Source organism: Oncorhynchus nerka, linkage group LG14 (assembly GCF_034236695.1).
Source record: "Oncorhynchus nerka isolate Pitt River linkage group LG14, Oner_Uvic_2.0, whole genome shotgun sequence".
Taxonomy (NCBI): Eukaryota; Metazoa; Chordata; class Actinopteri; order Salmoniformes; family Salmonidae; genus Oncorhynchus; species Oncorhynchus nerka.
In genome coordinates, this window is record NC_088409.1 from 78,206,219 (window position 1) to 78,224,109 (window position 17,891).

A 17,891-nucleotide genomic window follows, 5' to 3' on the forward strand; every position below is an offset into this window, starting at 1 on the left:
GGAGACTCGCTGCACAGGTACTTTCAGGTCTCTCCAGCGATGTTAGGTCGGGTTCAAGTCTGGGCTCTGGCTGGGCCACTCAAGGACTTGTCCCGAAGCCACTCCTGCATTGTCTTGGCTGTGTCCTTAGGATCTTTCTCCTGTTGGAAGCTGAACCTTCATCCCAGTCTGAGGTCCTGAGCGCTCTGGAGCAGGTTTTCATCAAGGATCTCTTTGTACTTTGTTAATTAGAAAGGTGAGTGCCTTTCCAAATCATGTCCAATCAATTGAATTTACCACAGGTGGACTACAATCAAGTTGTAGAAACATCTCAAGGATGATCAATGGAAACAGGATGCACCTGAGCTAAATTTCGAGTCTCATAGAAAAGGCTCTAAATACTTATGTAAATATTTTTTTTCTGTTTTTTTTTATTTTTAATACATTTGCAAAAATGTCTACAAACTTGTTTATTTGTTTTGTCTTTATGGGGTATTGTGTATCGATGAGGAAAATGTTTTATTGAATCAATTTTAGAATAAGGCTGTAACATAACAAAATGTGGACAAAGGGAAGGGGTCTGAATACTTTCCGAATGCACTGTTTGTATGAAATATATAACTTTTGATAAATAAAGAAAATAAGAAATGGCATTGCTTAGTGTCATTATCAACTAGCACAATAACAGAGACTTGCATCAAGTGTGACGATTTGGGCGAGCTAGAATCAAGACAATCCAAAGTTCTTCTGGCTTCTCACGGCTTTAAGAGCTGAGACAAAGCTCTTCAGAGAAATGTAATCAAACATCGATACCACTTTGGCACCTTGTTAAAAAGGCATTAGAAGGAGCTACAAGCACCCGCTACATGGGCATCTCCAATAAACCACCCATTATCTCACAACCCAATTAGAACAGCACAATGCAACTGCATCCACTGGGTTTGCCATGATGGAGAAGGCATGCAGGTTATGTCCTAAAGATGGTTTGTCATGCTTAGACCTAAACAAGTCTAACAAATCATGTGTTGACTCAATAAGGGGGGGGGGGGTCAGTGTTGATCTTTCTGTTCCTCAGCCATACAGAGAGCTCATATACAACACCAGAGGGATTTAGAATAAGGTCTTGCAGCCTTTAGAAAGAAGATATGTCTGTGTCAAACAGATATTGACGGTCTTAGAGAAACACAGGAGCAGAATGTATTCATTTCTCTTTCTTTTTACTCTGCCTTCTGCCTCTCCTTTACAGAGTTCCCTTTGAGTGTCTGTGAAGCTACATGGTCTTTGCTGAGCACACAAGGCCATAGATGTAACGCATGCATGCACTGACACACACCTGTTCCCAGTCGGGAAGAAGCTTTGTCTTAAAGCAACGATTTAATTAGACACTCTCTGGGCCGACTGGCTGAAAGGAGGAATCCCCCATGCTCCTCCATCTTCACCCTGCTGTCACTCGTTCTATCCACATGAATGTCAAAGAGAGAGGAGGCTGTGGGCTTCAAACGCTGTGCCGCATCCCTTCTATTCGTCTATTCCCCCATGGTGAAGCACCGTTTCAGAGAAGGAACACTCTATCACTTTCTCTCTTTTCTCCCTCAAAGCTCTTTGAAAACAAATCCCTGTGAGGGTTTGGCTCAGGCTGAGAGGAGCGGGGAGCCCCCCGGAGCAATCAAATAGACAGAGAGAAACAAACTAATAGATTTTTGGGCAGTGGGGACGTCAGTGTTCAGACGAGGAAATCAACACTTTCATGGTCGTGTCTTGTGTCTCTGAGAAATATGGGCCAAAGGTTCAAATGTAACACCCTGCACTGCCTTGTAATGAAGTGTGAGTCTGCTTGTTTAGCTGTACATTTTATTTTCCTGTAAATATCAAATCAGCTTACCTTGCTACGACACAAGCCTCACAAATATTTACCACTACCACTCTCCTCAACACGCATCTTCCTCTAAAACATGCCTTGGCTTCTTAGCTAGAATTGTGCAAAGTATTCATTGTGTGTTTAAATACATACTTAAATCGTTGAGTTCAACTTAAATAAAACAACCTCAACTTCCTGTTAATCAGATCAAATGAAAACACATTGAACTAAACCTTACTGTAACTACCAGAACTGCTGGAGGGTAGTGTCCTGTACTGTACCTTTCAGAACTGCTGGAGGGTAGTGTCCTGTACTGTACCTTTCAGAACTGCTGGAGAGTAGGGTCCTGTACTGTACCTTTCAGAACTGCTGGAGGGTAGGGTCCTGTACTGTACCTTTCAGAACTGCTGGAGGGTAGAGTACTGTACTGTACCTTTCAGAACTGCTGGAGGGTAGGGTACTGTACTGTACCTTTCAGAACTGCTGGAGGGTAGGGTCCTGTACTGTACACCGAAACACATTGTAATGCAGAACGTTGGCTCACAAAAGCCTTTGTAGTGGTGATATTGTTCCCTGTCTTCCCCTGGGCCTCTCAGTAGAGGTCTTCACGGATCCACCTGTACCCGAGACTCAATCCGGGACCCGAGCAGGTCCGGATACAAAGTTCAAAATAACGTAACGGGTGGGTCGGATCTGATATGATTGTCACGGGTCTCAGGTATGTGTAATTTTAACTAACTTGTCCGGAACGGCCTGTACAGATCCAAAGGTGACTGCTGCAGTAGAGAGAGAGACATTTTTCATTTGCTGCTCTTGCTTTTCATGAGAGAAGTGTGGCGCGTGTAGCTTGTTATTGACCAATCATAAGTCATCAAAGCGGCAATAGGCTACAATCATAGAGCCTCCGTGTGTGGCAAAAGTTAGGAGATATCTAATCAGTGGAAGATGTTTGATGATAAATAACCTAGCTATGGCAGCTATTAGTCTACTGTAGTGCGAGTCTGCTTGGTTGGTTGCTGTCTCTCATCCCTCCCTCCCTCCCTCCCCCGCCTGCTAGAGCGGCTCCTCTTTCTCTCCCTCCTCTCGTGCTTTATCAGCTCTGGTTAATCAAGTAGCTTTAAAAAGTGCTTTTCTACTGCTTCCCTCACTCGGATAGGGTCTGGATCCAACCAGGTCTATAAGGAACGGTTCTAGTTGTGCTCGGGTCTGTTCGGAACGGGTCTCTACATTTAAAATATATATATTTATGCATATCGGGTCTGGGTGGGAAAGCCCCAAGTCCATTTCAGAACGGGTCCAACTTCTTGAACCCTTGAAGAACTACCTCCCAGCATTACACAACCCTCTCCAGTCCAGTCTGACCCTCAGCCAGTCACTGTGAGGAATGACAATCACTCTTAATGGAGTCGTTTACAACTAAACACTTCGGAAAACAAAGGAAAATATCAATATCCTGTTCCTAAATCAAAACAAACAATCAGGATAAACAACTTGTGTTACTTATAGAAAGAGGCAGCACTCAAATGAAACAGGCAAAGCAGTAAAGAGAAGCCCACTGTCCTTGAAAAGCAACTTAAAGACAGCAACCTTGAGCCCAGCTCACAGCACCAAAGAACTACCAGAGATGGGGATGGCAGGGACTGGGAAGACAGCGGTCGAAGCCCAATCTGTCCAAACACACATGGACACACCAAGACTCACATGTAGGCTACTGCTACACAATTAATTCACACTAACCACTCTCTCACACCCTCACGTACACAGACAAGCACCCCCACACACAAACACACACAATACAGGACAACACACAGAGCTGAATAGATCCCCACCGGTGGTTCCAGTCATTCAGTGGAGGGTGTTATATCCCTGGTCGGCATGCTCACTCTGGTGTGATGGGGCATATAGGGTGTATGTGGGCTGTTGTCATCCGCCTAACACACACACATACAGCTCTGTCCCTGCCGTGTCTCTCTCCAATCCCTCATGACTGGACCAGGGATTATGACAGGCGTCTACAATAATAATCTCACCCTGTAGAAAGACCAGCCTTCTAGTTTCCCCCACCACTCGTGTATAAATAAAGGTATTACTATTCAAATAGGTAAGGAGAGAGCCTGTACTATAGGCGTGTCAGTCCTTTTCTTTTTGACCCTCATCACCCCTAGATAGATCAGAGGTCAGGTTAGAGTGAGAGACAGAGAGGAATGCTAAAATGGAGGGAGAGGCTGAGAGGGCAGGGAATAAGGCGAGGTGTGTGTGTTCTGGTGCGGTAATCGATAAGGCTGTGATTGAGGGGACATGTGTGTGTGTGTGTGTCCCAGAGGAGCAGGAGGAGCAGATGGAAGGCTATCTGCTGGGCCTGGGGCCAGCAGAGACAGGATGGATTTATGACACTGTGCTCTGATGAACTTCTGATTTAGTGAGCCGCTAAACCGCCCCACAGATGTGGGTGGCAGAGCTAGCAATGGAGCGAGAGCATGCCATTAATACGAGGCAGAGAGAGAGCGAGAGAAGAGGGTAGAGAGAGGGTAGAGAGAGAGAGGGAGACTATCATTCTAATGCTTCCATGGGAATATTCTCTTCCTCTCGGAAAGAAGCACACGTGTCTTCTCTTTGGTTTTCATGGCAACACATTGACTAACTTCACTATAACGGAAGATAAATTAGAACGTGTCGTAGGACAAATAACCATATGATCGAATGGGAAGCTTCAGTTCCTTTCAGAGTTTCCCCAAGACATTGTCTGAGGCGGCGAACAAAGAGAGCAGTAAAACAACACTGACACAAGCACTTTCTGTACTGGCAAGGGATACACAGCTCTTCTAAGACAACGACAGGCATCGGCTTTGAACGTGTAGGCATTAGGAACCAACAGTGCACTGTGTGACGTGGTCGAGGGGCACGAAACGGTCCGTTTTGCTGATCTAAGATCAGTTTAGCTCCTTTCGACATCTAATCTGACCTGGGCTTTGGGCTGGTAAGAACTGGGTTGAGAGGGCTCACTCACCTTCCTCTTCTTGAAAGCCTGTCTGGCCAGGTATCCTCTGCAAGAAGCCTGGAACATGGTGATGTTGCGTCTGGTCTGGACATCTCTCTGCTCCTCCAGTTTGGCCAGGGTACCCGCTCTGAAGAACACCTGGTGAGAGACAGGGACAGTTAGATACTGATTAATCATGACACGAAAGTGAATTGTATTGAAGTCAGACAGGGAGCATGTGTGTGTGCAAGGTTGCACAATACTATGGAATAGAAGTAATGTAAACATGAAACTGAATATTTGCAACTTTTTCATTTGGGGGCATTGAAGCATACAAATAAATAATTACAATAATTTGTTTTTCCATGATTCAGGGAGTTGGAATCCCCCTAAAGATCTTCAACCATACATCTGGGATTCAGGGATTGCATATCAACTACATCAAGTCCTGCGTTTACTTTGCATTTCAATGGCGTTTACTTTGGGGGCTTTAAATTTAGTTGGATTACCTGAAACGCTTTAGAGTCATTTCCATTCTCTGATCTGCTCTGGGAGATTGGGTGGGGAGCTGCTGATGGACTTCTCTACAGTTTGTCAGGCCAGAGCTGAGAGCTCATCAAACTCTTTGAATGTTGCTGAATTGCATTAGCATGCTAATAGTGTTAGTGGAAGAGCTATGCTTAACTTCACAAAATCCTCATTAAAACTCCCTTGTGTTAACAACACATGCTGCTGCCACGGCTACAGTAAGGAAAATAACAAAGACAGGACGTTTCTGGGGAAACTAAAACGACAGGTAGAGTTGTGGAGAAACTTCTCTTGGATTTAGCCGTCATCTTCAGTTAGTCAGAGGCACTGTGTTTCCTTCAACTCTAAAACAATTGAGATGGTTAGTCTACAGAGTGTTTTGTTCAGATTTCACCAAGCGGCTCCTCAAGACGAGAGCTGTGGTGGTGTTATGCAGAAACTGCATCATGATGCATCAGGACTGATCTAACACAGTACTCCAGGGCCCTTAACAACCTATTATCCTCTATCAGAGGCACAGGATGAGAGAAAACACTTTACCCAGCACAAACAATCAAAGTTCAGAGCCCGTGTGTACAGTCAAGCCAATAGCACATGCAGAGAGTGGGCTGGGCGCGGTGAAACCACACAACACTAACACACCCACACTTCTCTGCTGTAGTGCAACGACTCCGCCTGGAGAGGTTGTCTATACCTCCAGAGAACATCGGATTGAGTTTGCTTCCTCTATTGTCAGCAGTAGAGGATTTATCACACACTGTATGGGCATTCTGTTAAATGGATCCAAAATGACATGTTAACAAATCAACAGCTTGCATGGTATGCTTGCATTAATGCACACTTCTAACTGTTTCCCGGGTGCCGATGACATGGATGTTGATGAAGGCAGCCCCCCCCGATTCAGAGGGGTTGGGTTAAATGTGGAAGACACATTTCAGTTGAATGCATTCAGTTGTGCAACTGACTAGGTATCCCCCCTTGTCTTTGCCTATTCCTATGCAGTAGACTGAGTAGAACACAGACCCATCACAACGAGGAGCTGAGAGAACACTCTCCAGCTTGTAACGCTCTCGCCCACCATCACAACCCGCTAGTGATGCACAGAGCAACGCCAATGGGATGTGTGATGTGTAACAGTAAAAGGCCCAGTCACACAGGCCTTCCCCCCTAGCGGGATGAGCTTCTGCCTAGCAATGACAGTCAGCGTAGACGAAGGAACATATTGGACCTTGTGGTCTCTGAATGCAACTCTAAAGGTCGACTGAGGTCGTGGGCCGTTCCAGTGGCTCAGTTGGGGCTTGGTATTTTTCTTAGCATGATGAGAGATGGAAAGGCACACACACACACACACACACACTTCCCAAACATACTTTTCCTACTGTTTGTTTCAGAACAAAACTTCCATAAACCTACTTTTCCTACTGTCTACTTCAGAACAAAACTTCCATAAACCTACTTTTCCTACTGTCTACTTCAGAACAAAACTTCCGACTGTCCTCTATTCCATGGACGTTCTGAAAAAGCCTCCTCTGCTAATTAGCCATTCATCAGCCCGTCCTTTCCTTTGGATTTTCTATTTTGTATCTGAAAGGTTTGAATCTCACTGTGCTGATTAGTGTTTGTGGAGGGTTATCGGCACGCCACGGCAAAGCGCCACAAACAAAGAGAGCAGTCGCCTGCCAAAATCAATGGCTACAGGGAGCAACAGAAGGGACAACAACAAAGAGTAAGCCAGACATCTTTTTTTCTGAAGAAGCAGAAGAACTGTGGAGCAACCTTCCCTGGCCCAACTGAAAGTCAAGCCTGATCAGTGTGTGTGTGTGTGTGTGTGTGTGTGTGTGTGTGTGTGGGGGGGGTTGCCAACCGCCAACTAAAAGACAAAGGCTGCCAGCCCAGGGACCCAGCGGCAGCTAGGAACCAGTGCCACAGCGACAGACCTATGATTCCAAAGAGAAGGGCATGCTGGGTAAACAGCTGTCCCTCCCAGGCAGAGACAGAACACCTAGGGCCTGATTTAGACTGTACCAAGCCTTCACACCTATTGTCATAGTGTCTCCTGTAGTCATAACACTTTTACAAAGCATGTATTAATGGCTTATACATACGTCCGTCCGTCCGTCTGTCTGTCGGTGTGTGTGTGTTACTTACCCTGCTCAGGCCCATGTGGTAACTGCTGTTCTCCAAGTCCAGAGACTCCAACAGCTCCTCCACAGCCTGAAACAAACCGATAAAACGGACAGACAGATCAATGAAGAGATCAACAGAAATGGACAAACAGACACAGTGCTCCCTCCCGTAAAGTCACCATCCCTCTGTCTTCGCCCCAAAGGACTGCACACAGCACCATAGCAACAGGCACACTCCCCTAACATCAGCCTATCCACCAGGAGACTGCAGACCAAAACAACTCAGCTACGGCACCAAGCTGTAACCTCCAATTCAGTCTAAATATGGACTGTATCTAAAGCGGTCTCAGGAGAGGTGGAGGAGGAGGGTCTTTAAAGTTCGACTACAAAGTGAAGTTGGAAGATAGCTGAAGCCTCAAGGGGGAGGATGGGAGTTAACTTGAACAGAATCAGCTGTTTTAAAGAAACTGTCCAGTGTTTCCAGATTTCTATGAAATATGACCTGTGATTAATTACAATATGAGTGAAATAGTTTTCCTTCCAAAATGTTTCAATTAAATATGTTAAAAAGCAGCTTTTCTGTGTTGGAATGGTGTCGGCGTACCCCAAAAACAGAATGTTGTGGGTGTATGTCGGTCATTAACAGTATTCACACGAGTAGCCCACTGATTGGTCAGCTCAGCCTCCTCAGGAGGATGACATCATCCTAGCTGAGGAAAGAGAAAGCTTTATATTTTTAAAGTCTCTATGAGGTGTTTTTTTTTTGAAGTATCTTCTCTCCAATTTATGCTTTGGCCACAAATACAAGTATAGGATGAGTCAACCACATTATTTGAGTATGAGCTAACATAATATGAACATTTAAAAGTGGATAGTGGACAGTTACTTAAAGGACTGTTGGCAGAGGATCTCCGCAGGATTACTGGATCTGGGAGGTAAACAGGCTCAGTGGAGGATAAAGCCACTTCAGCCACAGCAACACAGCAACACAGCAAAACAGCAAAACAGCAACACAGCAACACAGCAAAACAGCAAAACAGCAAAACAGCAAAACAGCAACCCAGCAACACAGCAAAACAGCAAAACAGCAACACAGCAACACAGCAACACAGCAAAACAGCAAAACAGCAAAACAGCAAAACAGCAACACAGCAACACAGCAAAACAGCAAAACAGCAACACAGCAACCCAGCAACACAGCAACACAGCAAAACAGCAAAACAGCAACACAGCAACACAGCAACACAGCAACACAGCAACACAGCAAAACAGCAAAACAGCAACACAGCAACCCAGCAACACAGCAACACAGCAAAACAGCAAAACAGCAACACAGCAACACAGCAACACAGCAACACAGCAAAACAGCAAAACAGCAACACAGCAACCCAGCCATACAGCCCAAGCTAAGATGAAGAGACAGACAGGTTTCTAGCTCTGAGAGAGAGGGCTCTGTTTGAGTTCTCTCTGGGAAATAAAAATACATTTCCTAAGATGCTGACGCAGGGGGAAACCTCTTACTCCCTCTTGCTTTCTTTCTCTCTCCTCCCTCTCTCTCAGTCTGTCTATATCCAGAGAATGAAGTACCTTTCTGTCCATTCATTATTTCTGAGCAGGCTATTCTTCCTAAGCATGTCTCCAAGGAGTCTGGTTTCCTCTTTAACTCTTCTATAGCTCACTGTATGTTTTAGCTGTGACAGAGAGGACCTCTTTAACAGCTCTACTTCAAAAACACAACCTTCTTACACAACAATAAAAATAACATTTCAGCCAAGAGAATGTCTATACCATTTCTTCATTTCCAGCTGAAAATTTCTACATCTGAAAATATGTTTACTGGATTCAGAAGTTTTAAGCACACATCTGAGTAGGTAGGGTATGCTAATAGCTGTAGGTACTGAAGACAGAGAGAGAGGAGGAAGAGATGGAAGGGGAGGACAGAGAGGAGGCACGTAATTAATCAGCACACCAGCCGCATGCTGCAAGCCAACCTAATCATAATTAATTACACACAAGAGAAGATCTAGGAGGGGGAAGGGAAGGAGAGAGAGAAAAGAGGGAGGCTTTTATATTATCATTCGTGGAGGGAACGCCTCGACACTCACCCTCTTCTCGTCTGTGACCATGTAGTGGCGTCCGTGCTTTTTGGTCAGGTGGGGCACCAGCACGTCAAAGCGCCGTCTGAACTCGGAGAACACCATGTGATCAGGGTATCCTTTATGGAAAAGGCAGAACAAGGTCAACATTTATCAAATCATTTTTATTTCTCATACAGTTCAGAATTAAGGGGGAAAATGTCCCTCTCCCATGACTTAGCTTGACTTGAGTGGTGTCTTACCTTGTCTGTAGATGCGCAAGGCGTCGATAAGCTTAGATCCATGGAGTTGAGCCCTCAGGAGGCCCACATCCAGCTGCATGAGGCCTGAGTCGCAGCTCTCTCCATGGGTCACGCGCGGCTCCATGCCAACTCCCACCGCGTCTGCCTTGGACAGCAGGCAGTGGACAAAGTGAACCCTGGACCTGCGCACCGTGTCCAGCAGAGCATCCTGGGGAGACGGAGGGCAGGGAGTTAACGCATTAACACACACACACACACACACACACAAAGGCAAATACTTAAATTTGTACACATTTGCATGTATAAATACATGTTAATATAGTTTTATTTGAATAACACAATTGTCATACAAAGTTCTTAAGAGCAACTTGGGCCTAAACCCTCTCAAAGAGGAAGCAGAGGTAGGCCTTGGGTAGGATAGAAACCACCCCACTCACCACTTGCAGTTTGATCTGGATACAGAGGCTCTTCTTCTTGACAGCGGCCATGCCAGTGGTGAAGGTCTTCCTCATGCTAGTGGCTCTGCGGAGGGCCAGCTGAGATCCCCCCTCCAGCCCTGCGATGGAGCCAGACAGCACTGTGGGCCCTCCACTACGACTAGAGAACAGACTGCTGATGTTCTTCCTGTGTGTGTGTGTGTGTGTGTGTGTGAGTGAGTGAGTGAGTGAGTGAGTGAGTGAGTGAGTGAGTGAGTGAGTGAGTGAGTGAGTGAGTGAGTGAGTGAGTGAGTGAGTGAGTGAGTGAGTGAGTGAGTGAGTAAGAGAGAGAGAGAGAGCGAGCAAGAGAGACAAAGAGGTAAGTATATTTTCTTTGTAAAGTGCTACTATGGAGAACAATCAATCAGTGAATTAAATGTGTACTTCTGTGAGTCCTGCAGCAGAGTGGCAGCGTTCTGGGAGGCGGGGTTCTGCTTGGCGTGGCTCAGCCAACCCTGAGCATCGTACTCCACCCAGTCTGTCCCGTGGCTGTGGCCCAACAGGAAGTGATGCGGCTTGTCACTCTTCAGGAGCAGGGCGTGTCCCTTGTTGTCCCCCTGGTCAGGGCCATAGTAGCTGAAGAATCTCTCCAGCAGAGTGTCCTCAGAGCCCCCTGGCTGCACAGCCTCCTCCTCCATCAGCCACAGCAGACCTCGAGCCTCATCTGTCCTCGCCAGGGTGCGCACCTGGGACCATCGCAAGAACACACACAGGTTAGAGAGGTGGGGATCTATCACTTGAGTCTAACACAAACACAAGTGAATCAGCTGTGCAAAAAGCTTAGGTCCACAGCTCAGTCCAACACGCAGGTGCAGCTTTCACAAGCACCTCAGACACACAAATTAGGCCACAACAGAGACACTCACCCAGCTCCACTCCATCAGTCATCCACAGCTCCTGTCATCCATCCAATCACGATACTCCATACACAGCAACACTCTCCAAAACCAATAAAGCAACATAGTCTCCTCTTTTTAAACTCATGGTTTAAATGTCCCAACACGGCCTTTATCCCTGGCCCAGTGTTGCCATAACATTACACCTGCTTAGCTGTGACACTTGTAGAAACTTCTCATTATGCACCAGCACAGTGTTCAAACAACCTGATATGATTCAACATCTCTGAACAAAACAAATCATTTTGTAAAGGCAATCCTAACGTTTCGGTAAATAAGAAGCTATAAGAGAGATGAGTCTTTTCCTCCTCATTCTAGAACTGCTATTAAAATCCACTCCTGGGCAGTGGAGCATTTAGAAACCTTGCTCTCTGACAGTCCACTTTGATAATGAATGGTGTTATTAATGTGAGAGTGTAGACTCTGTGGATGGAGGGAGGTGCAGGCAGGGTATCTTCACCACCACAACCTACTGAAGCTAAAGCCTTTTAAATGATTTGCCAATTGAATTATTTAACTGCTAGAAGCAGTGCAGATCTGTTTCACTGAGTTGGTTTCTCTAGTAGCAGTCAACTAATTAATTGCCAAGTCAGGTAAATCTCACATCCTTTTCAGAGAGACATGAGAAATAAGAACCTCTCTTATTCAGAACAATCCTATTCCCTTACATTATTTGACACTGTAGGCTGGAGGTGGATGACCTGTGGATATTACTTGGATTCTAATGCAGCATTTTGTCAGGCTCTCCTCATCTAGGTCTATAGCTCTGTTGATCTTTTCATTATGTATTTTTCTCGGAGTGTGAGCTGGTTTCCAATAAGTATGGCGCTGGTTCAATAGTGTTTGTTTGTCTGACTTGTAGCCGTGTTTGGTCATGCATGCCCTTGTGCACTCCTTCACATACAAACACAAACCGCACACCCACACGCAAACCGCACACCCACACACACACATGCAAACCCACACACACACAAACCGCACATCCACACACACAAACAAACTAAGTTATTTACTTTCTCCTCAACTATTCAATCAATTCCTGTGTGACCCCATCCTCATTCACTTTTGATCTAATTCTTGTTAATGTCACTTTGGCATTTCTGTTAAGAGCGCGTGCCATGCAGTCGTCTCATAAATGAACTCAATTGGATAGCTTTGCTCTGAGAAGCCAACGCTGACTGAAAAAGGCTCTCAACTCATCAAGGGGGAAAGGAATCAAACTTGACTGCAATTAATATCTTTGATGTGGGATGAATCCCCCCCCACCCCCCAAAAAAAAGCCAAGTGAATTGGACGGAGTTAATAAGCCTGGCATGGTTCACACAGTCATTTGTCTGAGTCTAAAAGTTCAAGATTCTATTTGAATTAGGGAGCACTATCATTGGCAAAGAGTGAGGAAGGACTGTGTTGAACCCCACTTGACGCTCACAACAATGATGAAATCCAAGCTAAAGTCCACTCCTGACACTGCACATGCAAAAGAGGCACAGAGAGATTCTCCTTACCAGCGCTTGGGTTGATGCTTGGTCTATAGCTGCTACCGACATTGAGGTACTGGACCCTATGTCATCTAATGCAAGCTCTATGTTTTCCTAGATGGGAACAGAGGGGTTGGTTAGGTGTGATTGGAGACAGTGATTTTCAGAGATCCGCTAATGTAAGAGTCTATAGGCAATGACATTACAATCAAAAAAGCTCAATCTGACGTTCTATGTTATTTTCATACTAAAACAATACAGGTATGTTAATGACGATTATGATTTTATTCTTCAGGGAAGTTTAAAAATACCAAATCATTGGTATCCTGTTAGTAAGAATACTTCTACTATGTAATGGTGAAGGTATTTGTCAGTGTTGTATATCTCTGTATATCTCTGCACCTCCTTATATCTTTCCAGCTCCTGTACAAAGGTGCGTTCATGGAACAGGGTCTGCAGGCGCTCCTGGGCGTAGTTGTGGCACAGCTCCTCGAAGGTGGCACCGCGCTGGCGCTTGGCCATGCGAGGGTTCTGGAAACCCGGTGTGTCCACGATGAGCAGAGAGCACAGAGAGTGCTGACTGGACTTCAGAGCTCTGACACATGATACAAAGGGTCAGAACACAGAGAGGGAGGGAGAGAGAGAGAGAGAGAGGGGGGAGGGGGAAAGAGAGAACGAGACAGAAAGAGAGAGAAAGAAAGACAGGGAGAGAGAGAGAGAGACAGAAGAGAGAAAGAGAGACACAGAGAGAGAGAGAAAGAGAGACAGAGAGAGAGAGAAAGAGAGAGAGACAGAGAGAGAAAGAGAGAGAGAGAGGAAAAGGGAAAGAAAGATGAAGAAAAAGGATGGGAATCAGAGCCATTCAAAGAGAGCAATACTGTAAATAAATGATGGTAAAGTAAGAAATATAAGTTAGAGGACAAAAGAGAGATGAGCTGACAGACCTGTTAACGAGGGAGATAACGAGGGTGAAGAGCTCTGAGTACAGGCCTGAAGCCATGGCCTCCAGACATTCCAGGGCTGTGATCTTAGAGACTGACAGAGAGGGAGGTATAGAGAAAGAGAGAAAGAGAGAGAGAGAGAGAGAGAGAGAGAGAGAGAGAGAGAGAGAGAGAGAGAGAGAGCGAGAGCGAGGGAGAGAGAGAGAGACAAATATGTGTTTATTTATTTTCCCTTTTGTACTTTAATTATTTACACATTGTTACTACACTGTATATAGCCATAATATGACATTTGAAATGTCTCTATTCCTTTGGAACTTTTGTGAGTGTAATGTTTACTGTTCATTATTTTATTTTTTCCCCCATGCCAATAAAGCCCCTTGAATTGAATTGAGAGAGAGACCGGGGAGAAAAGGAGTTGTGAGTTAAAAAGCACACACATAGCCTTTAGTATGTTATTCTATTCTATTTATTTAATTCAACTTCATATTGTAAACTGGTGGTCTCTGAAGGTCCCTTACCTGAGCTGTCTCCTGCGCCGGCCTCGTCGGGCCCCCCGCGGAAGGAGGTGGACCTCTGCAGGGCACCCTTGACCTGGTGCTTGAAGATGGACGAGGAGAGCTCCTCCAGGGTGCAGCCCAGCAGGTAGGCAGCCTTCTGGGCCCACTCATGACGGGCAAACTGCTTACGGCCAGCTGGGGACCAGGGACAGCATACACAAGTCAGAACCCCTAATCACTGGCTATTAGAATTAACTCAATGATCTCTTCCATACTGTAGCTCAATGCTAAACACATTGCTTTGTGGCTAAGTTGGTTGGAGCATAGTGTTTTTCTATCCCAATAAAGCTATATTAATAAACGCTAACAAACAACTCCATCTTTTGAGCTTTGAGGCCTCCTCTACCTAGACTGGAATAACCACCTTGGCTCAAAGAGCAGGATTGAACTGAACAATCCGAGACTAGACTGCTAAGCACTGTTAGCTGGTTTTACAACAACTCTCCGTCATCCCATGTTACTGGCTCAGTGTGGCTGATCACCCCCACTGTTTTCTGGAGAGCTTTCAAAGCTACAGAGACACAGCGACTCAGGCAATATGGTCGCCTCTAACCTCTCATCAAACAACACTCTGCCACAGAGTCCAAGAAAAACATTCTAGACCAGAGACAGTTAGAACATAGAGAATCAAAACAATGTTCTGACACAAACAACCAGAAAGTAAGTTCCCCTGTGGGTTGGGGGGGATACAACAGGTTCAAATGAACAAGCTTTGCTTTTGGTTCGGGTCTGAATAATAATAACAGTGCTGTGGAATTGGAAGTAGGCGACATGGAGAGACATCAGACAGAGAGCTTTAAGGGACAACAAAGTTCTGATTCATGAGGCAAAGGAAGAGAGAGCGAGAGAGCGAGAGCGAGCGAGAGTGAGGGCGAGCGAGAGAGAGCGAAAGAGAGAGAGAGACAGAGAGTGAGGGAGAGCGAGCGAGGGAGAGCGAGAGTGAGGGAGAGCGAGAGAGTGAGGGAGAGCGAGCGAGAGAGAGCGAAAGAGAGAGAGCGAGAGAGAGACAGAGAGTGAGGGAGAGCGAGCGAGGGAGAGTGAGGGAGAGCGAGCAAGGGAGAGCGAGCAAGGGAGAGCGAGCAAGGGAGAGCGAGCAAGGGAGAGCGAGCAAGGGAGAGCGAGCGAGGGAGAGCGAGCGAGCGAGCGAGCAAGGGAGGGAGAGCGAGCGAGCGAGGGAGAGCGAGCGAGCGAGGGAGAGCGAGAGTGAGCGAGTGAGGGAGAGCGAGAGAGTGAGAAAGAAAGAAAACGATAAAAATGCTCGACAGAACGTCTGGGTAGAATGATAAAGACATTAAGAAAGACGACATATCAACAAGACTAAGTTCATATGAAAGAAGAGATTGGTGTTAATGTTGTTTGTTCCATTACCTTCGTCAGCCTCTACATGTAAAGGGCGCAGCATGCAAGTAGAGAGAGGGGTTAGAAACAGTTCATGTATTAACAATTTACATTTATCCCTGGAGAACAGACATGTTATCATACACTGAGCTACAAAACATTAAGGACAGCTGCTCTTTCTATGAAATAGACTGACCAGGTGAAAGCTATGATCCCTTATTGATGTCACTTGTGAAATCCACTTCAATCAGTGTAGATGGGGAGGAGACAGGTAAAAGAAGGATTTTTAAGCCTTGAGACAATTGAGACATGGATTGTGTATGTGTCCCATTCAGAGGGTGAATGGGAAATATTAATAACCTCTTAGGGAAGTTGAGAATTCAAGCAGCTTTTCGCAGCTTTTTGTTAAAAATCGCGCAACATTTCAGCGCCCTGCTATTCATGCCAGGAATATAGTATATGCATATGATTAGTATGTGTGGATAGAAAACACTCGACGTTTCTAAAACTGGTTAAATCACGGCTGTGACTATAACAGAACGTGCGTTTCATCGAAAAGCGCAGGAAAACCTGATCACTGATAATGGAAATAAATATCCATGCGCGACTTCAAGGATTTGTTCAAAGTGAACCGAATTAAATGAGGCCGAGGTTGAAGTGCCTACAGCTTCCACACGATGTCTAGAGTCTTGTCATTTGATTCGGCTTTGATTCTTGGTCAAACCAACACAAGGGAACCGATTCCCTCCGGTCTCCGACCGGATGTTTTGGACGAGCTCTCTCCAAGACATTTTTTCGAGACAGACATCTATAGAATTTACATCGCCTCCTGATGATTTTTATCGCTTATTAACGTGTACTAATACCTAAAGTTGCATTACAAAAGTATTTCGAAGTGTTTTGTGAAAGTTTATCGTCAACTTTTTTAATTTTAAAAAATGACGTTACGTTAGAAAAAGCTATTTTTTTCCGTTGTTCACACAGTATTTTTAGATCGATATCTAGGCTATATATGGACATATTTAATCGAAAAAAGACCCTAAATGATGTTTATGGGACATCTAGGAGTGCCAAGAAAGAAGCTCGTCAAAGGTAATGAATGTTTTATATTTTATTTCAGCGTTTTGGTTTGCACCGGCTAACGCAAAATCTGTCGTGTTAGGTGACGTTGCAGTATTTTGAGGGTGCATGCTATCAGATAATAGCTTCTCATGCTTTCGCCGAAAAGCGAAAGCTGACTTGGTGGATCGATTCACAACGAGTGTAGCTTTAATTCAATACATTGTATGTCAATTTTAATGAAAGTTTGAGGTTTATCAACCTCTATAGGTGGCGCTCTTGAACATTTCCGCTGATTGATGTTCCCACCACGGGACCACGGCCCTAACAAGTTTTAAGTGCCTTTGAACGAGGTTTGGTAGTAGGTGCCAGGCACACTGGTTTGTGTCAAGAACTGCAACGCTGCTGGGTTTTTCACACTCAACAGTTTCCCATGTGTATCAAGAATGGTCTATCACCCAAAGGGCACCTTGTGGAGACCATGCCCGAACGAATTGAGGCTGTTCTAAGGGCAAAAGGGGAGGGTGCAACTCAATATTAGGAAGGTGTCCTTAATGATTTGTACACTAAGTGCATATTATAGAACTAACACCAACCATGCTCTGAGGTGCAGGCAGGAGAACCGTGTGAGTGAAGATACCATGGGCATGCTTAGAGGAGGAGATACCTGCTCTGGTCCTGGAGAGCTGCAGTTTGTTAAAACCCAGGTCTAACACACATACATCTACTAATCATGACCTTCAAATTAGACCGTGACTAGTTTTCTCAGGTGTTGGAACACAATCCTGCAGTCCAAAATACACTGGCGTTGGCCCCTGTGGTCAAGAGCCAATTGTGCTAAGGGACCAAGGAACACAGGGAGGATGGTTAAAATCACCTCGGTAGAGAGAAACGTTTCTTTCAAACCCTTCCCCTTTTATCAGGTATGGAAAAGAGGGCATTATAGCATGAAGTGAAGTGTCAAATAGATGGGTGGAGGCTAATCCTTTAGTTCCCACAGCGTTGATCATACAACAACATCATGCCATGGAGAGAAGCATGTACACACTGCCCTCTGCTGGTAGGAACAACCCCTGCTGTGGAACCAATCAGCTGATGAGAGCAAGTAGTAGTAGCAGTAGTAGTAGTAGTAGTAGTAACAGTAGTAGTAGTTGTAATAGTAGTAGTAGTAACAGTAGTAGTAGTTGTAGTAGTAGCAGTAGTAACAGTAGTAGTGGTTGTAGTAGTAGTAGTAGTAACAGTAGAAGTAGTTGTAGTAGTAAAGCAGCAGTAGTAGTAGTAGTAGTAGCAGCAGTAGTAGTAGTAGTAGTAGTTGTAGCAGTAACGTAGTAGTACTA

General features: G+C 45.3%; 1 protein-coding gene across 10 annotated transcripts in view; it reads right to left on the minus strand.

Moving 5' to 3' along the window:
• Nucleotides 1–17,891, minus strand: part of LOC115141926 (unconventional myosin-XVIIIa-like) — a 185,565-nt gene that overhangs the window by 49,266 nt on the left and 118,408 nt on the right. For all 10 annotated transcript variants that reach the window (XM_065000452.1, XM_065000451.1, XM_065000450.1 and 7 more), the window contains 10 exons: nt 14,119–14,292; nt 13,601–13,691; nt 13,059–13,251; nt 12,684–12,770; nt 10,667–10,968; nt 10,244–10,430; nt 9,807–10,014; nt 9,574–9,683; nt 7,491–7,556; nt 4,845–4,973 (listed from right to left, as the gene is read on the minus strand). In XM_065000452.1, coding sequence (XP_064856524.1) covers nt 4,845–4,973; nt 7,491–7,556; nt 9,574–9,683; nt 9,807–10,014; nt 10,244–10,430; nt 10,667–10,968; nt 12,684–12,770; nt 13,059–13,251; nt 13,601–13,691; nt 14,119–14,292 — 1,547 coding nt within the window. The remainder of the gene's footprint in view (nt 1–4,844; nt 4,974–7,490; nt 7,557–9,573; nt 9,684–9,806; nt 10,015–10,243; nt 10,431–10,666; nt 10,969–12,683; nt 12,771–13,058; nt 13,252–13,600; nt 13,692–14,118; nt 14,293–17,891) is intronic.